Below are 25,219 nucleotides of genomic sequence, written 5' to 3'. Positions count from 1 at the left end.
TTGGGACACACCTAGCCTGTCATGTTTTCAGGATACCCACAATGATTATGCATGAGATAGAGCTGCGTAGAATAGAGGTACCACATGCAGATAACCACAGTCTCCACAGTCCAGCCTGTAAAAAATGATCTAGAATAGGTTTAAACATGCGAGGACCAAAACAGAACCTCAGGGGGACTCAAAACTTGAATATCATCAGTCTTACATAAAGCTGCATCAGTCCTTGCTGTATGCCTCTCAAAGCAGACAAAGTTCCCAAGGGAGGTTCATATGGCAACATATCTCCGAGCCAGTGAGAATAAAAATAGTTTCTGAGTGTAGGCTTGGTAACTGTATCAAGGGACATACGATATATCTCTTACAGAACATAATAAACAGCAATGTTGAAATACTGGACAGCCTACCAACATTTTACATTTTTTTTTTTTGTTACATTTGTACCCCGCACTTTCCCACTCATGGCAGGCTCAATGCGGCTTACATGGAGCAATGGAGGGTTAAGTGACTTGCCCAGAGTCACAAGGAGCTGCCTGTGCTGGGAATTGAACGCAGTTCCTCAGTTCCCCAGGACCAAAGTCCACCACCCTAACCACTAGGCCACTCCTCCACTCCGCTGCCAATTTGATGATCACTTAACCTTATGAGGGTTCATCCAATATTGAGAGCTGCCGCACAAATTGACGTGCCTCTGCTGCCATAGCAAGCATGTGTCTGGCCCTCATGTTGCACTCGTAGACACACTGGAAAAAGCAGGGCAAACTGATTTTTTTTTTTTGTGCAGCTGAGTACAAAGGAGCACAAAGTCTTTACGCTGGCTGGGCTGATACCTTTGCTGAAAATTCTTGAAAACACAGTACCTTATGATTGTTACAGGAAAGAGGTGCATGTTTCCGAATTGCTCCAAGGCTTTCCATCTTCTGTGTGTAATTAAGGAGCTTAAAAATGACCAATTTGGGGCATGTTTTTTCTGTTCTCTGTACTCCCAAGCAATATGCATGCTCAATTCAGAGTGTAGCTTTAAAGAATTGACCAGCCAAAGCTCCAGAAAACCTCTGAGCTCACCATATGAGATGGATTCAGGCAAGCCCAGTAAACGAAGGTTACTGCATCTTGATCGGTTGTCGAGGTCTTCAAGTTTGTCCTCCAGACGGGCCAATTTGTCCTGCATAGCTTGTGAGAGTCCTCAGATTTCTGAGCCCAGTCCTCCACGTCTGTGATTCTGCCGGCATGTCAAAAAATCAGTATTCAACATTGCCATGCGGTCATCCAAGGAATCAATCTTATCCAAAATAGTTTTCAGCAGAATCCCCAGTGTACATTCCAAGGCCAACTTAACTTCAGAAACAATTTCAGCTACCCACATGGAACAAACGGACAGAAAGCCTGCGTCTTCATTCGCCATCTTTGGCTCCAGCACCCAACTCCTCTCTTGTTCTTTTTTTTTTTTTAACTGCTTTTTATTGATAGGAGTGGAGCATGACATAACATCAACATCAACATGACCACATCTCTCTTCAACCCCGGCGAATACCCTGGTAAACTAGTAAAACAGGAAACATTGAGATGCTAAACGACAGTAACATGTATCATACTAACAATGTCTCAAGACTACTACAGAAGATATATTATACCAAGCAGGCTCTCCCCGATTTTCATTTTACTTACCCTCCCCTTCCTTGCCCCCTCTCTCCTTCCCTCTCCCCTCTTCCCTCCCCTGAGGCTAATCCAATCCCTCATCAAGAAGCTGTATCTCATTTATTAGCTAGTTGTGACAAACAATCCTGACATCTCCGCCAAATATTGATGTATGCTTGAGTGCGTATATGAGCAGGGTCCACCTTCTCCTCTCTCATCTACCTCCCCATTTGCTCAATACCAGCATGCCACTGCCACTTAGCGATGAGGGGTGGGGGGGTTGCAGTCTATCCAGTGCTGCAGGATAACTTTCTTTGCCAACACCAAAGCTAGCAAAATAAATCGACCCTGCGTGTCTGAAAAGCCCTGCTCCACAAGTTCTGAGTCTGATCCCATAAGCATAATCCCATAGGACCACTCTACAGATTTACCCAGGGCCTCCTCCACAAGTGCCTGGACTCCCCACCAAAGGTCCAGCAGAAGGTGGCACTCTAAGAAGTGGTGTACCAATGTGCCCCTTCCAAGCTTGCATTTATCACAATCCTCAGAGTCCCATAACCCCATAGCTTTGCCTCTGCTTTCAGTGAGATAGGCATTGTGTAAGATTTTAAGTTGAATCTCATGAAGACCTACATTTGGAGTGATTTTGAACGCTAATTTAAAACAGTGTGCCAGTTCCTGTATTGTTACCTCCAACCCCACCATTGCAACTCCATTGCTTCGCGAGCCCCTCAAAGAAAGGTGAAGGACGCCATACTCTTCCCATACGGTACCAATTTGAAAGCCTGTTAAGCTCACTGGGCATCTGGGTGAATGCCTTATCTAACGTCATGAAGGATGGGAGCTTCCTGTCCGATCCCTTCAATGTGTGAATGTAGTGCCATAGTTGCATATAGGAGAAGGATAAGTGTTGGGGAAGTTGCCAAAATTCCCGACACTGTGCGTATGTTGGACAATGGCCCCCTCCCACCTCCGTCAGCTGCCCCACATACCGGCAACCGTGCCCAAACTGTAAATTGTGAACTGCCCTGCAGGAAAATTAGGGTTATTTCGAAGTTCCAGAAAAGGAGAAGGCCCTGCCGCTCCTCCCAAGCGGTCTCTCCACCACTCCCAGGCCAACTTAAGGGGGCGTAGAAGTGGGGATAGCTTGTTTCGTGACCATTTAGAGTGGATTGCATTGAACACCGATGTAGGTGAGGCCGCCGCCTCCCACACCCCGATTGGTGCAAATGTAAATTGTCTGGTATGAATTTCATGGAGCCAGCGTAGCGCCGCTGTTACATTGTATAGTCTGAGGTTCAGTGTATGAAGACCAATACGAGCCCGTTTTGGTCCCCAGATAAATGAGGATATTATTCCCCTGTAGCTTTTTTCATCTTTGCTTGTAACCCATAATGGCATCATTTGGAGGGGATACAGAATTTTAGGCAGCAAAACCATTTTAACTAATGCCACCCGATCTAAGAACGAAATAGGGAAATCCTTCCACCGATGACACAGTCTCCGAATGGTCTCTAGCTTTCCCCCAACATTTTTCCTATAAATAACAGAATGGTCCAAGTATAGGAATACGCCTAAATATTTCATGGGACCTGAAGTCCAGGCAGGGGGAAGCTGGGCAATCTTTTACATGCACAATTAGTAAAGACCACCATTGCCTCTGATTTTTCAAAGTTAATCTTGAGCCCCGAGAAAGCCCCAAACTTCCGAATGAGATCAATAAGGATCGGGATCCCGCCCCCCACCCCCGACACCTGGCTCAAAAATATTAGCTTGTCATCTGCAAACAAATTAATTTTATATTCCTGATCCCCTACCGTGATACCCATAAGTGTGCTAGTTTGTGTGATTTTACTCGCCAATGGCTCAAGGGAGAGGACAAACAACATAGGGGAAAGGGGGCACCCCTGCCTCATCCTCCGCTCCAGTGCAAAAGTCTCAGTCAGTTCCCTGTTAATAAGAATTTGCGCCGTGGGCTTACTTTACAAGGCTCTCACCCTGTTTAGAAATTCCCCGAAAATACCATACTGCGGCAGAGTCCAAAACAAATGATCCCATAGAATTTTGTCAAAAGCTTTTTCCGTGTCTAGGCTCACAATGATGTAATCTCCCGGTCTACCCCCCTTGGCCTGAAGCGCGTTAAGAGCTCGGATGATATTCGTAGAGGCATATCTTCCCGGCACAAAACCTGTCTGATCATCTTGTATCAGATTGGGGAGAACCTTCCCAAGTCTAGCAGCCATAACTCCTGCAAAAAGCTTAATATTTAACAGTGAGATAGGGTGGTAGGACCCCATGTTCTCAGGGTCTCGACCAGGCTTGGGCAATACTATTATGGATGCGTGCGTCAGAGACCCTACGGGTTGGCCAGGAGTGCATAGCGCGTGACACAGGTCACAAAATGGGCCAATGACCTGTTCTCTCAACACCTTGTAGAATTCAGGGCCTAATCCATCTGGTCCCGGCGCCTTGGCCAGTTTAAGTTTCTTAATAGCCAACTAAATTTCTTCCCCCCTAAAAGAAGCATATAGGGAATCCAGTTGTACCTGTGTCAGAGAAGGGAGACGGAGCCCCCTGAAAAAGGGCTTCCGCTGGGCAACATCGCATTTACCTGAGTCATATAAAGATCTATAAAAGTCTACAAATGCCTCCTGGATCTCTTTCTCTTGCGTGGTTTGCTTACCCGCCTTTGATTTAATACGGGAGATCACCTGTCTAGCCAGACGATTACGGAACAATGCTGTCAACAGTCTTTCCGCTTTATTTCCCCACTTATGCAAATTATACTTATATAGCTGAATGTCCCTCAGGGCACGTTGATTTAAGATCTCATTTATGTGGCTTTTCAACGTATTATAGGTGTCCCTGTTGCCCGACCTCCCCCTGGCTGCACTCCCCCTAGAGGCTTGAAGTTGACTGAGCAAAGACAATAGTTCTGCATCGTTTTTTTGCACATTCGGGCTGTGTATTCTATAATTTTTCCTCTCATGACCACCTTCCCAGAAGTTGATTGAGGACATGTCACTAGGTTTATTGTCCTGCAAATAATATTGCCATTCCTCTATAAGAAAGGCCCTGAACTCGGGATCTAGGTACAGTGTCGGGCTCATACGCCACCTTGCCGACAACTTCCTTCCCAATAGTCCCACATCTACCCAAACCATACTATGATCCGACATCGCCACCGCCTCAATGTCAGCAGAACGAGCTGCTGAAAGAAGGGATGGGACTATGAGAATGTAGTCTAGCCTAGCATGCAATTTGTGGACGTGTGAGTAGAACGTAAATTCTCTTGTGTCAGGGTGGAGCGCCCTCCAAATATCAATCAGGCCTAGCTCAGATTGTAATAGGCCTATCTCCCTGTTTCCTATCCCCTTGGGTCTCTTCTTTGACGGGTTGCAATCTACAGTGGGATCTGCTGTGATGTTGAAATCTCCACCTACTACTAGTTGATAATCCCGCAAGGGTACTAAGACTGCTAAAAGAAGAATTTTTGAGAGTATACATTCGGGGTGTATACCGAACATAAAGCCACCCTCTGACTCTGCAACACCTCCATCCATATTACAAATCTCCCTTCAGGGTCTTGTATGGTTCTCCTCCTATCTCTCCCACCGCACCTTCAAAGTTCACTCTCATGGATCTTCCTCCACCCCCATCCCCTTATCTGTTGGTGTTCCCCAGGGATCTGTCCTTGGACCCCTTCTCTTCTCAATCTACACCTCTTCCCTGGGCTCCCTGATCTCATCTCATGGTTTCCAGTATCATCTCTATGCTGATGACACCCAACTGTATCTCTCCACACCAGACATCACCGCGGAGACCCAGGCAAAGGTATCGGCCTGCTTATCCGACATTGCTGCCTGGATGTCCAACCGCCACCTGAAACTGAACATGTCCAAGACCGAGCTTATCATCTTTCCACCAAAACCCACTTCTCCTCTTCCTCCACTTTCTATCTCAGTTGATAACACCCTCATCCTCCCCGTCTCATCTGCCCGCAACCTCGGAGTCATCTTTGACTCCTCTCTCTCCTTCTCTGCGCATATCCAGCAGATAGCCAAGACCTGTCGTTTCTTCCTCTTTAACATCAGCAAAATTCGCCCTTTCCTCTCTGAACACACCACCCGAACTCTCGTCCACGCTCTCATTACTTCTCGCCTGGACTACTGTAACTTACTCCTCACCGGCCTCCCACTTAGCCATATATCCCCCCTTCAATCCGTTCAGAACTCTGCTGCACGTCTTATATTCCGCCAGAACCGATATACTCATATCACCCCTCTCCTCAGGTCACTTCACTGGCTTCCGATCAGATACCGCATTCAATTCAAGCTTCTCCTTCTTACCTACAAATGCACTCAGTCTGCTGCCCCTCACTATCTTTCTACCCTCATCTCCCCTTACGTTCCCTCCCGTAACCTCCGTTCACAGGATAAATCCCTCCTTTCAGTACCCTTCTCCACCACCGCCAACTCCAGGCTCCGCTCATTCTGCCTCACCTCACCCTATGCTTGGAACAACCTTCCTGAGCCCTTACGCCAAACCCCCTCCCTGCCCGTCTTCAAGTCTTTGCTTAAAGCCCACCTCTTCAATGCTGCGTTCGGCACCTAACCCTTACCGTTCAGTGAATCCAGACTGCCCCAATTTGACTGCCCCTATCGGACCGACCGTTCACTTGTCTATTAGATTGTAAGCTCTTTGAGCAGGGACTGTCTCTCTTTGTTAAATTGTACAGCGCTGCGTAACCCTAGTAGCGCTCTAGAAATGTTAAGTAGTAGTAGTAGTAGTAGTAGTAGTATCAACTTGTGCCTAGTGAAGACTAAAGCTTTATGGAGAAGAACAGCTACACCCCGCTGCCTGTTGTTGAAAGAGGTATAAGCAATCTCTGCCACCCACTCTTGCTTTAGCTTAGCATGCTCCATAGGGGAAAGATGAGTTTCCAACATTCTGAAGCTGACTCCGTGGCACTGTGGCAGTGTAGGGTTCGTAAGTCTGTAGTTCAGCGTTTCATTGGCTCTCACTGTCCCCGCCCTCACGTCAAGGAAACGGAATGCTGCATAGTTGCCAAGCAAACAAAAGCGACGTCTCAGGAACAAAGAATCAATCAGACAGAACGGAACTTGGAGGAGAGAAGTGGAGTGGACTGAATCTCTAACAAACAACCATATACAGGGAGGTACGAACATCAGTTGAGGCAAGTGCACAGAACGGAAGGGAAGACAAACATTTAATCACTTTGTCACTCACACACATACTCAATCACTCTGTGTATCTCTCTCTTACACTGTCTGTAAAACACACTGTCACTCTCAGTCTCTCACATGGGCAACTGTATGTTGCATTCTCACAAGTAAGGAGCTCTTCTGATGTGATTGTTAAACCGATTGAAGGGCCTGAACAAGGAAAGCTTTTACCACATTGTAACACAGTTTACACAAAAAATATTGTATATAAAGAAATCTTACACGTGTAAACAACAATTATATTCAGAATACAACCGTGGAAACATTAATGGCAGGAACTCATTACATTGCTAGTGCCCGTTTCATTGCGTTAAGAAACGGGCCTTTTTTACTAGTAATATTATATAACATGCCTCACCATCCCCAATAGGAAGGTGAGTCAGGGACTGTCCAAACCTAGAGAATAGATTTTTTACCTAGAAGAGCCGTATTTCAGATAAACAGACGACCCCCCCCCGCTCTGCATTGAAAACATTTCTTATTTATCTATCCATAAACCTACTGCTGACAAAGGTATTGCAGACCCCAAGAGAGATTCCAAACAGTGGACCACCTGTGTCCAAAAAGAATGAACTCTGGAACATTCCCAAAAAGCATGAATAAAAGAATTAGGCTGTGGAGAGCATTTCAAACAATGAGGAGAATCAATATCACCCGTGTGGAATAATTGTGTTTGAGTTATATAAGTACAATGTAGTAATCTAAATTGACATTCTCTCAAATCTGCTGCAATTGTCAAGTAGGGAATTAGAGCAACCAATTTACCAAAATCTAAAGATGTCGGTGAACAATCCCCCATTTGGCTGACCAACAAGGTACACGTATTTTTCTGAGGAAGAAAATCCAAAATCGCCTTATGGAGACAGAAAAATGATCCCGATTAACCTAGTTCTATGCTGGGCAGATAAAACAGATTTGTCTAGGGAAGCAATATAGTGACGCAACTGATGATATGCAAATATGTCTGCGAAATGAACCAATGTTCCCCCTCCCAAGGCCTGTAGGGGCAGCATGGAGCTGTCCGGATGCAATACATGTTCCAAACACGTAACCCCTACGGTCTCCTATCTCCAAAAGGTCGCATTCTCCATACCAGGCAAAAATGCTGCATTCCTCCAAATAGGTAAAAAAGGAGAAATGTGAGGGGATAATCCCCAACAGCCAATAAGCTCCTGTCAAACTTTTCTAAGGGAAAATAAAAAAATATTGCCATACACTCCTGCAATAAAAAATTGAAATGACAAGGAGTGAACAACTCTGCCTGCAACTTCTGTACCCATGAGCCAATCACCCAAATGCCTAGCAAGGCAAGCTTGATTATACCTATGAAGATCTGGTAAGTCTAAACCATCATGTCTTCAACTACACAATAAAACTTTAATAGAGACCTTCACGTTTCCTATCACCCCAACAAACACAAAAAAGATGATGATCTAAACTGCAGATATCCTTTCTCAACAAACTGAGGGGAAGCATCTGCAAAGTATTGAGCCAAAGGGGGAACTCAACCATATTGAAGAGATGGATCCACCCATGCAAACCTAATGGCAGATGTAAGGGCCACCGTAGAATCCATCAAACGAGAAATATTAAGATACAAATCCAACGTTCGAATGGACAGCTGAATGCCTAGATAGTGAAAAGATCGCGTAGCCCAACGCAATGGAAAAGGACCAACCCATCCCTGCTGAAACCGCATCTGAAGAGGTCAATGCCAGGGACTTTTGCAGATTCAGTTCTTCAAAAACTTTTAAAATTGCTTTACATTTGCACATAACCATTGCAAACCAGGCAAACAATTCAACATCAGAGGCCCAGCTATTGAAACAGTAGAGGCTTTCATATCTGCATAATGTATCTCACTCAGATAGTTGTTTCACATATTGAGGCATATTTTTCCATGCCTATGGAACTTTTTAAGTCTAAGTGCTTTGAAAATGGGCTGATAGTCGCAACACATTCAGAAGCTAAAAAGGAGCAATGGCATAAATGGTTTGATGTACAAGGCACAATACCTTGAAACACATTCTACTATCCACCGGCAGCCAATGCAGCTGCTTCAAAACAGGGGAGCTAGGAGTATATCTAGAAATACCCATAATCAATCTAGCTGCTTAATTTTGAATTACTTGCAAGACTCGACATCTAAGCACCAATATTCTCAGATACAGGGCCAGATTCTATATATGACACCTAAAAAATTCAAACGTAAACATTTTCGGCTAAACGTATTCAATAAGGGGTGCCTAGATATAGGCGCAGCATATAGAATACGGTTAGTTGATATCCTAGCATCTAAATCTATGCACCTCCATTTACATCAATGAAAAATGTCGTAAATCCTGGTGATTAGGTATAGGCGCAGAGGGCCATATTCTATAACAGTGCAAATAAATTTTGGAACATCTACAAAACGCCCATTTCCCTACCTATAACCACGCCCCCTTTTGCCTGTGCGCATTAAAATGAAGGTGCTCTGCATTATAGAATACGCTTAGCGATTTGTGTGCGCAAATTCTAATAATTGTCAATTAGTGCTCATTATTGCTTGTTAACTGAGTTAACAATACTATTTGCCTTGTTAAGTTATGTGCACTGTTATAGAATACGCTTGGATTTTGGCGCGGAATGCTAGGCTATATAGAATCCAGGGGATAGCGCATTACAGTAGTCTATCTTAGTCAAAAACATACTCTGTACAACAGTTCAAAAATCATAAGGTAGGAGCGTTTATCACATCAATAAATGCTACTGCTGTGTACAAATGATTCATACAAATGATTTGTATGTGAACAAATTACCCAGGTATTATTGCAACAATTAAAACTACTATAATCTTCTAATTAACATTTCTAGAATGTGAAATACCTGTTCTCTTTCTTGGAGCTCTGTAAGTATGACAATTGTGTGAGATTTCCACTCCCACACCATTCTCCAGAAGTCATCTATGGTATGAGGTAATGGTCCTTGGGTTGCAATAAAATAATCCTTCTGTCGATAGCCCTTCACAAAAAAAAAAAAACAGGAATGAAAAAAGGCATAAATATAGTTCCTGGTTAATACAGTCTTCACCCAACTTGCACCATTTATTTTTACATCCAGATGAAACGTGGATATAAAATTTTAGAAAGGACGACCAACTCAGAATATCGATGTCCATTTCTCATATATTTTAGAACAGTATTATCAACAACCACTCTATATTGACTTTAGACAATTAATTTACAACTTTATTGAACACAAAAATTATATAAAACACTTTTTCTCCCCCTGATACTAAGTAAAGCTAAGCAATGTGGCAATTCCTTCTCATACTATATTTCGCAAATATTCCTTCGATTCTTTAGATAGCGTTCTTGTTATCATTAATTGAAACAATCCAGAGTTCTTATTATCATCAATTAAAACAGTCCAACTCAAATTGTGAACCATTTTGCCTCCTCGATTCAATAGATTCTTCCACTGTCATTTCAATGTGCTGTTATTATGAACCAAATGTTGATAGAATATTCATTTTCATCTCAAACTACATACAATATCTTGAATTACTCAGGTTGCCAACTACTTGCTGCTTGTTAAACTTCATATATCGTCGAGCCAACATACAGCTTGTTCAAAAATACATGAGCAATGTCCAAGTTTTGCATGGATCAAAACAAGGGACGTGGACATTTTTGTGACAGCAAAGGAATGTACAGGTTGTAAAATGGCTACATAGAGATCCATGCACATCAAAGGGGTAGTCTAATAGTTAAAGCAGTGGGCTTAGGTTCAAATCCCACTTCAGCTATTTATGATTTTTTTTTCTTTTATATTGTGAGCCTTCCAGGGACAGAAAAATACTTACCTTATCTGAAAGTGCACCACTCCAATAGTCTTCAGGCTTATAGGTTTGTGGAATGTCTTCTCTCTTCTCCCCCCTCCCTTCCTACCATGGGTCTGGTAACCCTCCCTCCTCTCACCCTTTGCAGTCCTCCAAATTCATGTAAGTTACCAGCAGCGGTAGCCATGAAAACAAGCTGCCACAGGCCAGCAAGGCCTTCTCCCTGCCACATCCACCCATAGGAAATAGCATCAGAGGAGGTGTGGCATGGCAGAGAGAAGGCCCTGCTGGCTGGATGCAGCATGTTTTTATGGCTGCTACTGCTGGCAACATATATAAGTTTGAAGGATCTCGAAGGGTGGGGGGAGGGAGAGCTGCTGGACCATGGGAGTAGGAGCAGGGAGCCTGAGAGGAAGGCACTGGTCCAACAACAGGTGGCCTCTACTGGGTTTTTTGCTGGGCTTACTCAATGGTAGCTACGCCCTTGGAGGACCCACTGAAACCTTTAACCATTGTAGCCTTTCTAGTTGAATAAAGCCAAATACACTGCTCATGTAAAATCAGTTGCTTACCTCTACAGGTGTGTTGCATGTCACAGGTTTAAAAAAAAAATCAAACCTGATACACTGCATTATTTTTTATTTAGCTACTGAAGTCTAATCCATGGCACAGTATAACTATAGGGACGAGGTCCTGAGGACAATTGTGTAACTACAGCATGTTATCAGAAGAAAAACAAGGAAAGGTAAACTTCTTGGGGGGGGGGGGGGACATTGTTGGGGCAGTAGACTCCAATTGCTTTAGGTACCACTGGTAACAGCAGTCAGAAAACTAGGAAATTTGGCTGTTACCAGTCCAGAGATCTTCAGTGTTGGCTTGCTCTGTATATTCTCCATTAATTTTCCCATCCAGTTCTCCTATAGTTCAGGCATTACTGTCAGTCATCTACAAGAGGTAACAGAGCAGTCTTACTGGCTAGCAGGTGTCACTCTTGAATATTGCCCCTACTGACTTCAGGGAAGTGGTTGGCATGAGGAACAAAAACAATATCAGAAACAGAAACTTGTGGGCTCATTTTCAAAAAAGAAAAACGTCTAAAAAGTGGCATAAAGCAGCATTTGAACGTTTTCCTCACCAAAACGTCCAAATCAGTATTTTTGAAACCTACTTTTAGACGTTTTTTTTCTCTGAAGTCCATCAGAAGTGCGTCCAAATCTCAAGGGGGCGGGCGTGTTCAGGGCAGTACTTGGGCGTTCCTAAGGCTTAGACATTTTTCAGCCATAATGGAAAAAAACAAAACCATCCAGGACTTAAACTAAGACATTTTGAGCTAGACCTGTTTTTATAACGAGTAAGGCACAAAACGGTGCCCTAAATAACCAGATGACCACTGGAGGGAATCAGGGATGACCTTCTCTTATTCCCGCAGTAGTCACTAACCCCCTCCCACCCCCCCAAAAATGTGATGAAAAACATTACTTGCCAGCCTCAGATGTTATACTTAGGTCCAATAGAACAGCATGCAGGTCCCTGGAATAGTCTAGTGCTGGGTGCAGTGCATTGCAGGCAGGTGGACCAAGGCTTCTACCTCCCCCTACCTGTTACACTTGTGGAGGAAATTGTGAGCTTTATAAAACTCACCAGAAATCCACTGTATCCACATATAGGTGGCCTCTTCACCCGTAAGGGGTATGGTAGTGGTGTACAGTTGCGGGTAGTGGGTTTTGGGGGGCTCAGCAGACAAGGTAAGGGAGCAATGGTGAGATGTGTACCTGGGTGCATTTTATGAAGTCCACTGCAGTGCTCCCTAGGATGCCCTATTGCTTTCCTGGGATGTCAGGGGAACCAGTCTACTAAAAATGCTGGCTCCTCCTACCTCCCAATGGCTTGATTTTGTGCATTTTGCACTTGGATGTTTTTGGTTTGAAAATGGACCAAAAAACAAAATGTCCAAATCACAAAACCTTGTATTTTCAAAAACAAAAGATAAAAGTTTTTCTTTTTTGAAAATGACCTTCTTTCCTATTCAGATTTTGGACGTTTTTTGCAAAACGTCCAAAGTTGGACTTAGATGTCATAATTACCCTCTGTAATAAACTAGATGTGTCCTGTGGCAACTGTCAACAACACTCAAATATGGAAAGAAGTCCTGTCACACGAATGAGCTTAATATGACTTGCACAAGTCAGAGACAGACAATACAGCATCGTTGACCCAAAAATGCGGACATTGTTGACATTTATACCACCAATGTGTTATTAGCACATGTTTATATTCTTCTTGTGTGAATGCTACACATATGAAGACCTGTGTAAATACTGTAGTACCCTTAATTGCCTTAATTATAGAGTAAAATGAATTTGGTATGATACACTGTTAGGAGATTTTGGTACAAGTGTAGAGATAATAAATGCTATTGATGCTGAAACTTTAGACAAAGTAAAATGTATTAGAACTGACATTAATCAGCTTATTATTTTGCAATATGATTAAGTTTTTTTTTCATTATACTCAGATTTATTTATTACATTTGTACCCCACATTTTCCCACCTATTTGCAGGCTCAATGTGGCTTACATAATACCATAGAGGTGTTCGCCAGTCAGTTGATAACAAATACAAGGTTGTATTGTGGTAGGTAGGTGTGTGTCAGACACCGTGAAGGTCGAAGGGAATGAGGATTGTATATTGTCCAGTACAATCATTGGTTGTGCTGTGTTGCTGGGTGTGGCGATTTACGTTGGATCGGTGGGGTAAGCCTTTTTGAAGAGGTTGGTTTTTAATGATTTTCTGAAGTTTAGATGGTCATGGATTATTTTTACAGCTTTTGGGAATCCATTCCATAGTTGTGCGCTTAAGTAGGAGAAGCTGGATGCGTAAGTTGTTTTGTATTTAAGTCCTTTGTTAGTTTATTAGATAGTTTATTATACTCAGATAGTTTACAAGTAGAAATTAATATAGCATAATTTACTTACTTGCATGTTGTAACATTTATTTGCCCTTATACAAATGAATAAGGCTCAAGATGACTAACTCTGAACACTTGTGGAGGTGAATTTCACCGGTGGGTTCCTTCCACAACCTGATTAATAATTTCAAATACTGCCTTGTGCACTGACCTCTTTTGTTATGGGCAAATTGTGTAGTTTAATGTAACTAAGCAGTGTGTATTATTTGTAATACTGAATTTTGGTTAGTTATTAGTGGGCAGCATTATTACCATTTGCCCTTGGATTATACTTCCTATTAATTTTAGTATGTTTGTTGAAATTAGTATTTTATATATATATATATATATATATATATATATAGTGGAAAGGAAGAGGCTGTCCTACCCTGGTTAAGCCCCTAGAGGGCGCTGTTCCCCTAGAATGTCCAGGGAGAAGGGCTAGGTGAGTCTCAAAAGGGAGCCAGAAAGGGGAGGTATAGCTGGAGGTCGCTAGGACCGGGGAGAGTCCTGGAGGTGGAAGCAGGTGCAGCCGGTTAAGGGCTGGGAACTGTTTGGCCATTAACTACTTAATACCCCACCTGGGTGGTGAGGGGGAGAAGGAGAGAGCTAGTAGCTGGAGCTGGGAGCTGGAGCTGGAGATCCCCATGTGAAGTACTGGCTGAGCCCTGTTGGCTGGTGATGAACTGTGTGCAAAGCAAGGAAGCTGGCTGGGGTAAGAAGGCCCTAGATAACCAGGTAGTAGAACTGTGTGTTCCCAAGAAGGAAGCTGGCTGGGGTAAGAAGGCCCTGGAGTAGCCAGGTATAAGAACTAAGTGTTCAAAGAGGTACTGTGTGAACCCAGCTGAAAAGACTGTGTGTCTAAAACAGTGAAGAGGTACTGTGTCCCAGAGGAAGAGCTGTGTGCTACCAGGAGGGACGGTGTGTCCGGGGACTGAGTATGTCCGGGGACTGAGATAGTACTGAGCCCAAATGCCTGTGTGAGAGGGCTCAGGGGGAAGAAATCTATGGATATTGAACTGTGCAAGAGGAAAATGTTTGTTTAAAATGGAAGATTGCACTGAGTACGGAGAAATGGTTAAGCTGGAAGAACTGTTTAAGCTTGTGAAAGTGTTTTAAGCTGAAAGAAGTGTGCCCCAGAGGCTGGAATAAAGATGTGTATGAAAATAGCCTGATTGGTGAAACCTGACTATGTTTGCTTTTTGAGAAGCAGGTCACCCTGAGCAGAAAAGGGTGGTAGATTAATTTGCATAAATCTGCATATTGAGAACCAGCTCACCCTGAGTGAAAGAGGGATCTGGGAGCCTGAGGTGGGAGCTTCATCATCACAGTAGCCTCATCATAACATTTCCACCTCCATGCTTGACAGTGGGGACGGTGTTCTTTGGGTCATAGGCAGCATTTCTCTTCCTCCAAACACGGCGAGTTGAGTTCATGCCAAAGAGCTCAATTTTTGTCTCATCTGACCACAGCACCTTCTCCCAATCACTCTCGGCATCATCCAGGTGTTCACTGGCAAACTTCAGACGGGCCGTCACATGTGCCTTCCGGAGCAGGGGGACCTTGCGGGCACTGCAGGATTGCAATCCGTTATGTCGTAATGTGTTACCAATGGTTTTCGTGGTGACAGTGGTCCCAGCTGCCTTGAGATCATTGACAAGTTCCCCCCTTGTAGTTGTAGGCTGATTTCTAACCTTCCTCATGATCAAGGATACCCCACGAGGTGAGATTTTGCGTGGAGCCCCAGATCTTTGTCGATTGACAGTCATTTTGTACTTCTTCCATTTTCTTACTATGGCACCAGCGTCCTTCTCGCCCAGCGTCTTACTGATGGTTTTGTAGCCCATTCCAGCCTTGTGCAGGTGTATGATCTTGTCCCTGACATCCTTAGACAGCTCCTTGCTCTTGGCCATTTTGTAGAGGTTAGAGTCTGACTGATTCACTGAGTCTGTGGACAGGTGTCTTTCATACAGGTGACCATTGCCGACAGCTGTCTGTCATGCAGGTAACGAGTTGATTTGGAGCATCTACCTGGTCTGTAGGGGCCAGATCTCTTACTGGTTGGTGGGGGATCAAATACTTATTTCCCTCTGCAGAATGCAAATAAATTCATATACTTTCCACAATGTGATTTTCCGGATTTAATTTGTGATGTGCTATATCTCACTGTTACCAATAACCTACCCTTCAATTATGGGCTGCTCATGTCTTTGTCAGTGGGCAAACTTACAAAATCAGCAAGGGATCAAATACTTATTTCCACCACTGTATATTTCTGTCTTATAGCTTTCTTTTAGTTAGATGATTTAATTATTGTATATATCTTAATCATTGTAGATTTAATTATTGTATATATCTTAATCATTGTAGATTTTAGAACCTCTAATAAAGGTCTCATTTACCTAATACGAATCCAAAAGAATCCATAGTAATTATTGAGTAGTCTGTGTCAGTGAGACAGGCTGTAAATCCATAGCAGTTCACCCTCCATGTCTCCTACCTGACTCCCCACTGGGCCATAGTACCAGATGCTTAAAGTCTGCCTGATACTCAGTCACGCTATCTTACAAATGAAAACTAGGCAGATATTAAAACTAGAAGGAAAAAAAGGTGACTTAATAGATTCTAAGAGTTACATTTAATATAGAATTTTGCCTTAAGCATAAAATGAGAGAAAATCTGGGCTCAAAAGCCTTTCATTCTTGTATGAATGCTAGAATTTCTGATAAGCAGTTAATCCTCTGTGACTGATTTAAAAATATTCAGATAACAAATGTGTTCTGCACCAAAGCACTACTGTTCTTTATAAAGAATTATTGTTAAGTTGTTTTAGCGTAATGTAATATAATACTGTACAACGAATACCCACAATAACTAATTTCATAGCGTTATGCATTTTACTTACATCAATAAACGAGGCATTGATATAGTCTGTGTACTCCTGACCCCTTTTCATGGAAAGAATGACTCTGTTGAAGTCATCTGAAACCAGAAGGCAAAATGGTTTACATTTTTGTTTTTGGTTTACATTATACATAATATTATACATAATATATTCTGAAGGCCAGATGTTAATTGTAGTATGACTTAATAGCATATGTTAATAGTTTGAATTTCTTCCATTTGGTATATTTTATTTTAAAAAATGCCTAAATGACTTTCAGTCAAGATCACCTAAACGATGAACAATGTACTCTAAACTCTATCTCAGCTGCTCAGTTCATCAATCATGTCTTAACACCTAACAAATGACATTCTTCCTGAAAAGGGCCAAGTTTTAAACTTTCTTCTAAAGCTGAAATCTTTGTCCTGCTTAAACTCCTCTGAACACTTGTTCCAGAGGAGCGGACTCACCGATGAAAAGACTTCTCCACATTTATACCCCTCATGCTACCTTACATATGAGCACTTCTAAGAAAGCACTCTGACTAGATCACAGTGATCAACAAGGAGAATAACGCTCCAATTGAGAACTCTATCCAGTCCCCCAACTTTCATAATATGGGTCAGAAATTGAACTCTATATTTTAATGGCAGCCAGTGAAGTCCTTGAAGTAGAGGAAGCACTCGACTAAAAAGTCTTTATACAGTCAGAATTTCAATGACTGTACTCGAGTTTAGTCCCTTTCTATGTGTAGTTTAGCTTGAAATGCCAGAAATAAAAGTATTGAAGGCGATATTCAAAAACCTTTATGAGATCCACAATAGCTGAAGCTTCATAAGGGCTTAAAAAAAATTCCAGCATATGGATAAATCTTGGCCAGGTAACTCACAACTCAGCACTTAACCAGCTATGGATTACCATATAAAGGTAGGACTGACTTCTTGTTTTTGCAATTATATGTTTTAAATTTGGATGAATAAAGACATGGTTTGATATGCATATTTACAAATACCAGGACAAATTTATTTGATCTTATATGTGGTTTCAGTAACTGGTAAGTTACATTGCTTGTATCTCTTTATACTTATATATTATTGTTAGGTAATTTAGGGGTAAAGTGGCAGCTACCAGGTGGGACTCCAAATCTGGTTTGTCAGCTGAAAGGATTTCATCATTAATGGCAGGAGAACATTTGTCTGGGGATTCAACCCATGGGGCTGTGTGTGAATGGATGGATATTCATAAGCTACATAAAACATTGGTTAGATCTGAAATGCATTCAGCAGCCATGTGAACACTCTCATGTCCAACGGATACCTAGGGGTCTGAAATTGAATAAAGAACCTCGATTCTTAGGGAATGATAAGTTTATTCATAAATGGAATGAAGTGATTACTCGTTGTTCACTGGATTTAATGCTATTCACAGCGGATGTGTTACAACATATTGCTTCTCAGCAGCAATTGGAATTGCAGGAGAAACTGAATCAGATGCAGCAGATTCAGGGATCTCCAGCATATGAACAAAGTATGACAGAACATCTTCAAATCAGGGGTGTATCTGGACTTCAGCCGAGATGAGGGGCACATTTTAGCCCCCCCCCCCCGGCACCGCCAACACCCCCCCCCCCCCCCGCCACCAGCACCACCTCCAACAAGTTTGACCCGCCCGCCATCCGTCTGTACCTTTGCTGGTAGGGGACCCCAACCCCCTGCCAGCCGAAGTCTTCTTCCTGCAGTTGGTTTCTTCCGAGTCTGACGTCCTGCTGCATGTACAACGTGCAGGACGTCAGACTCACAGAAACAGAATGAAGCCCTGCAGATTGCAAGGCTTTGTTCTGTTTCTGTGAGTCTGACGTCCTGCACGTTGTACGTGCAGCAGGACGTCAGACTCAGAAGAAACCAAAAGCAGGAAGAAGACTTCGGCTGGCAGGGGTTGGGGTCCCCCGCCAACAAAGGTACAGACGGCAACGGCGGGTTGGCGGGGGTTTGAGAGGGGCATCGGTAGGGGGGGTCCAGGGCCCCATAGCAGCTACGCCCCTGCTTCAAATGACTGAGAAATATAGACAGGAACAGAAGGCTCAGAAAGTGGCTAATTCCGTAGAGATGAGTTTGACTACACTAGGGGATATGTTTATACATGGATGGACAAATCCTGGAGAAATATTCAAGATAATCAGATACAAAAACTATCTGAAAGTTTTTTTTTATGTCTTCCACAGATATCATCACCCCCAGTAGGCTCTTTTCCACTGCCCCCCCCCAAGTTCCACTGAAAGGTGCCAAACCGAAGAGAGGTAATCGAGCACATTAGATAATATAATTATTATATCGTCACACAGATTAACATAACAAGAAATCAGTTTATTGCAGCATGTTCCATTAATTCAATATGATCCATTTGGCACACGTCAGGCTTTGTTTAGATATTTTTAGGTCTTCGAGATTGAGGGCATTTTTCCAGAATCAGAAAAGTCATGTGTCCGATTCAGAATGCCCTTTATTGAGTAGGGTAAAATCATCATGGGTACCTCTGGGAGCAACTTCAGCTGCTACCCAGAAGCAATGCAGGTGTCAGGTGATACTGAGCATCAGCAGCTGCACAGCGAAGTGACCAAAATTAGGACTGCTATTTATGTGGTACGATTTGGTCGCTTACCTATGTGGGCACCGGCATGGAATACTGCTGGCCCCCATTTAGTTGCCAGCTCCTTCCTGATTCTGCCCTTGTAACACTCTTCTCTGTCTCACTTTTGAAATGGTCGGTTAGTGCCAATATTTAATGTCATTTGTCAGTTAAAGTACTGCTGAATATCAGCAGCTGGCCTGCAGAGCACAATTTAAGCGGTCAGGAGTCTCTCCTGGCCGCTTAAATGGCTTTGAATATCGACTTGCATATTATCTATCTTACCATAGAACAAGCTTTTTCAAACAGTTTGTTCAATAGAAGAGAACTTACATGGGATGATTTGGATGACTCTAGCTTTCTTCATGTTAGCTGGGAGATTTCCTGTTCTCATGTTTTCTTTCATTATTCGAACATTGGTTAATTTCTGAAATTAACATTAAGATATCCTCAAAATGTTGACATAAAAGGCTCAATTCACTAGGATCCTCCCCCCTCCCCCTCCATAGACACAGAATTGGAGAATAATCTTACTGAATCAGACCCTAAGAAGGTAAAGTTTATTAACCGGGCACCTGGTTTGAGGAGGTAAAGTAGGCACTTACTTAGGTGCCATTTTAAAAAGACAAGTAGGTGCGTATTTGCCTTTATAAAATAATAGCCTAAGTGGCAGAAATCACATCTAATTTGCAGGTGCAGACATTTACATCTGCCCTGGAGCAAGCTTAAACATCTGCACCTATAATTGTTAATTATATGCACAGATTAGCATATTGAAAAAGGTGTGAGCACAATCTAAATAAATAAATAAATAATATATTTTATAATCTATGCTGATACTTACAAACTCTGAACTAGAGAGCTGCACGGCTTCCGTCCCCGCGGGAATCCCGCGGAACCCGCGGGGACGGAGGCAGTTCCTGCGGGGTTCCCGCAGGGATGGAAGCAGTTCTGCGGGGTTCCCGCGGGGACGGAGGCAGTTCCTGCGGGGTTCCCGCGGGGATGGAACCAGTTCTGTGGGCTTCCCGTGGAAGTGTAAGCTGCACCTGCACCAGCCTCTCATCTACCGAATACCAATTTAATTGAGTGCTGTCTCCTCCTCCTCTTCTTCCTTGCTTTAACAGCATAAATGTGGAAAGTCTTCCATTAAGGAGGTGGTAGAGTCACAAATGATGACGGAATTCAAAAAGGCGTGGGATGAACACAGAGGATCTCTAATTAGAAAATGGAAGTTATATAAAAGCTAACTTTAAATGGCTGCATGTGTGTGGATATGTCAAGTGACACTTAGATGGCGACTCTGGCTGTGATGAACTAGAGCTGATACCTGACAGACTTGTATGTTCTGTGTCTCATACATGGCAATCTGGTGTAGGATGGGCTGGAAAGGGCTTAGACAGCAACTTCAGTGGCTGGAACATGAGGACAGTGCTGGACAGACTTTTACGGTCTGTGTCCCACAAATGAGAACATGAATAGGCTGGAGTGGGCTTTGATGGCAACTCCAGCAGTTGGAACATAAGGATGGGGCCAGATAGACTCCTGTGGTCTTTGTTCCAGAAACACGAAAGAAAGACCATAATCAAGTATATAATATCACACTCATTGATTTAATGATGAATTGATCATGAGTGTGACTATTGGGCAGAGTGGATGGACCGTTCAGGTCTATTTGCTGTCACTTACTATGTTACTATTAATCCTCTTTGCACCAGCACAGACCTCAGCTCTGACACAGGCACGAGAATCAGATGTCACCTGACCTACTGGCGCGTGCATGTGGCGGCCTCTCAGCACACACTGCCAGTGAATCAGAGACAAATCTTACATGTGCGCACCAGAGTGTTCCAAGTTCCAACTTCCATTCCTTCCTTGCCTACAGTGCTGTGGCTCAAATTCTTACGGGGATGGGTTAAATTCTTGCGGGGACGGGTGGGGACGGGTTGGGATGGTTTAAATTTTTGCGGGGATGGGTGGGGATGGGTAAGATTCCAGCGGGGATGGGTGGGGACGGGTAAGATTCCAGCAGGGACGGGCGGGGATGGGTAGGATTTCTGTCCCCGTGCAACTCTCTACTCTGAACACACTCCACCCAAAATCCACCCCTATATATACCTGCTGGCAAACCACAAACCATCATGTTACGGCACATACCTACTGTACACCGCCTTGGGTGAATCTCTTCATAAAGTCGGTTAATAAATCCCAATAAATAAATATCTTTACACCGGTTGGAATTTATAAGAGGGTATTTATGCACGTATGTGGCTGACTATGCATTAAAATGATTTCATGAAATTACTTTCCTGATGCTTTAAGGGAGAAATTATCAATGTGGGTTACTGTTATGAAGTGTTATTTTACTGTTAACCAGAACAAAAACAGGGATATCACTTCCACTCAAAACACAGATTAAAAAAGAAAAAAAAGTGGAAACAATAACACCAAAAGAATAATGCTCTATTATATTATGGATATTTTTTTAAAGCATAAGTGTTAAGTAATTAATGAGCGGGAGTCATAGAGCTGTAACCACAGCAGCCACAGCCAACTGCTCAAACTTCAATAAAAACTCCATCGTATGCTTTTCATTTATGTGGTTAATTGTGATAAAAATTCAACCACAAATGTTCAGCAATTCTTAAAGTGTCCAGTATAAAAATGTGTTTCAAACTAAAAAATAACACCAGCGACTCAAATTTGTTAGAAGCAGTACTGCAGTCAACCCCAGTTATTAAAATGAGACCTGTACTAAAATAGTACAAGTTAGTGGTAAAAGAACCTATCTTAACGTAGTCCAGGTTAACTTCCCCCATTCCACTTTCCTCCTTTTATAGACATTTATCGCATCTTCCCTCTAAACTGAAGAGCCCTAACCTCTTTCACCTTCTCTCACAAGGGAGTCATTCCAACCCCTTGATTTTATTGTAACTGCCTTGATAGGCTTTCTGTCTGATGGTGGTTACCTACATTGATCAAATTTCATTGGCTGCTCATTAAAGCCCAAATTATTTTTAAGCTTGCATGTTGGATATATAAGATGCTCTGCGATATATGTCCAGAATATTTATTTTATTTATTTTCATTTCCTTTATCTCCAACTACATCTTATATAACTCATCACAATGTAACCCATAATTGTACTGTAATAATTGTACTTCCATCATTTACAATGTATTGTAAGCCACAATGAGCCCGCAAATAGGTGGGAAAATGTGGGATACAAATGCAAATAAATAAATAAATAAAATAGATTCAAGCTTTCTTTAGTTTCCATCATTTAACAAACAATACTGAGACTAAAAAACATTCCACGAAACTAGCAAGTATATTTATATCAAATTGCAAAAACAATTTTTCAGTGAACCGTGGAATTTGTCAAGGATAGTTGCCTTGCTGAGATTATATAAGATTTGGACAAGTTTCTGGAGGAACAATCTACAAAAAAATTATTAGCCAGACAGACTTGGGCTCCTTCACCTCACCTTTTTGAGGGTGAAAAGGAGGGAATGATCTGCTTGGATCTTCCAAGTGACCCAGAATAACCACAGTTGGAAACATGATGTTAAGCTGGATGGATAACTCATTTGCCTTTCCTACACCCACACTATGTGAAAGAGTAAGCATACTTACTTTAAATTCTTCTTCAAGACCTATTTTGTCAAAATGCGTTGTTGTATTATGCAAAGTTTGCAGGTGCTTTTCTAAGGAGGCCACATCAAGTTCTGTGTCACCATAGAGGTAGTATTCAAGTAAAGCTTGATAAATAAATGAATACTGCATCTACAACAAATAAATAAATATGACAGAATTTGTTACAGACTCTACATCATAACCAAAATTTATCAATAAAGTATACGTGAGCACAAAGTTCAAAACAAACTGCATCTGTGGCTAACATTATCATTATGAGGAAATGAGCATTCAGCAATTTTGATTCTGTAGTAAAAGAGAATAAAGGGCCCTTTTAGTTAGGGGGTCTTTTACTAAAGGTTAGCTCAAGTTATCTGCAGCAGGTCCCATTTTATTCCTATGGGCCCTGCTGCAGATTACTCAAGCTAATCTTTAGTAAAAGACCCCGTGTGGGGGAAAACAGTGTTTTGTGGTACTTTGCATGTGCTAAGTGTATGCTATTTTTAAAAAATATTTTTGGGAGAGGGTGGAGAGTGGGCATTCCTGCACTATCAAATTTGTGTGTTCGCATTAGCACACGGTACCTGGATAAAGCAGGGTTAACAGTGGAGCACTTACTCCCGGATTTCATACAGCACGACTTAAGTTCTGTGTGCAAATCTGGTGGTATTCTAGATTTGAACGTGCAACTTAATTAGTTAAGAAGCCAATCAATGCTGATAATTGCCAATTAACAAGCAATTATTGACACTAACTGGCATTAATTAGACTTTATGAACACAACTGTCTAAGCGTATTCTGTAACGTGATCCTTGTAAATTCTAAGTCGAATAGTTGAAAAGGTGGCATGGCCATGGGCGTGGAATGAGCAGGTCGTGGGCATTTCTAATATCTATGCGCGCTGTAATAGAATACACCTGTCCGAGCTTAATTTAGGTGTTGAGATTTATACCAAGTCTTACTTGGCGTAACTGCCTGCAACTAAATTTAGTCACGCAGACGGGTACTCGCAATCCGCATGGAAAAACTATAATCCGCTTGGAAATTTAGGCTTATTCTATAAAGTATGCCTAGATTTAGGTGTACCTTATAGAATAAGCCTACTCATATTTTTTTCCTGTGCGGATTTTTCAGGCGCCATATATAGAATCTAGTCCCTAGTACCTCCTAAATAGGAGGTGGTAAGTGCTCCTGCATTATTTTTTTTTCAAGTGTCACACACTAATGAGAACATTAGTATATGACCTGCATAAAAAAAAACAAAAGCCTGAGGAAACAGAAATGATAAAATGTCTGACTTTAATGCCGCAGTTAATCTGCATTTAGCGCACAACACTGCACCTTAGTAACAGGGCTCCCCTGGAGAGCCACATAAAAAAATAAAGGTGAAATCCAGTGGGAATGCAGTATAAATGGACTCAAGCAAGGGTTAAATGTGTACAGGCTGCCTAAAGCATGAGCCCTAAGTGCAAATTCTGTAACAGCAATTACGTGTGTAACTGCCATTATCGAATACTAGCGCAAGTCTGTACGCACACAACTTTAGGTGCAACCACTGACACCATGTCAACTGTGTAAATGCGTGTGCGTAATTGACAGCATTCTATAACCTTAGAATGTCAGCCATGCCCCTGATTTGCCTATGCCCCTCCTACATCCACACCCCCTCGCAGTTACACAATACCAGATTTATGCACTAAGGTTATAGAATTACGACTAAGTGCATTTAAGCATACAACTACAAATTAGTACCAACTGGCTCCAATTATACCAGACTATTAGTTCTCAGTGCCTAATTTATCAATTAAGTTACACGTGTAACTGGCATTATTGTAAAACCTGCATGCGCAAATTTGCGAGCTATGTAGCAAAATAAATAAACAAACAAATAAAACAAAATAAAATAAAAATTTTAAAAACACTGTTGCACTTGTCATCCTGGAAACTGTCTGCGAGTTTCCTTCTAATGGACCATAGGGTAGTTTGTGCCTTGAAGCTTTTGTTAACAGATTAGCAACAGTTAGAAAATGAGGATTTTCTCTCCCTCTTAGTCATTGTACTTACATCAGTCTGCACCATTTGTGGACGCTGATTTCGGATTCTTGAAACAAACTCGAAGACATCAACTTTCTGTTCAGCATGTATCATATCGATTATAGCATCTATAACTATAAAGGTACCCGTTCGACCCACGCCGGCACTTCAAACAAATGAAAAACAAAAGGGACAGATTAAGAATTAATTTCATACATACAATCAAAATTCTGATGTACTGGGGGAGCAATTTTTATTATGTATTTTAGAGTACTTGTACGATATTCAGCAAATTTTAAAAAGAAAACTTCCCAGGTAGGTTCCCTTTGAAAATTTGCTAAACGTTACATGGGTGCAAATGTACCCATGTATCTTGTTTCTGCTATATATAT

At 42.2% G+C, this 25,219-nt stretch overlaps 1 protein-coding gene across 5 annotated transcripts in view; it reads right to left on the bottom strand.

Annotated features, from left to right (window-relative positions):
• Window positions 1-25,219, bottom strand: part of PTPRE (protein tyrosine phosphatase receptor type E) — a 435,598-nt gene that overhangs the window by 66,200 nt on the left and 344,179 nt on the right. For all 5 annotated transcript variants that reach the window (XM_030202956.1, XM_030202958.1, XM_030202957.1 and 2 more), the window contains 5 exons: window positions 24,858-24,993; window positions 22,794-22,943; window positions 19,494-19,587; window positions 16,557-16,633; window positions 9,750-9,884 (listed from right to left, as the gene is read on the bottom strand). In XM_030202956.1, the coding sequence (XP_030058816.1) occupies window positions 9,750-9,884; window positions 16,557-16,633; window positions 19,494-19,587; window positions 22,794-22,943; window positions 24,858-24,993 (592 nt within the window). The remainder of the gene's footprint in view (window positions 1-9,749; window positions 9,885-16,556; window positions 16,634-19,493; window positions 19,588-22,793; window positions 22,944-24,857; window positions 24,994-25,219) is intronic.

The sequence above is a fragment of the Microcaecilia unicolor genome, chromosome 5, assembly GCF_901765095.1.
Source record: "Microcaecilia unicolor chromosome 5, aMicUni1.1, whole genome shotgun sequence".
Classification (NCBI taxonomy): Eukaryota; Metazoa; Chordata; class Amphibia; order Gymnophiona; family Siphonopidae; genus Microcaecilia; species Microcaecilia unicolor.
The sequence above is the reverse complement of the archived record's forward strand: the minus strand, read 5'-3'. Positions and strand labels throughout refer to the sequence as shown.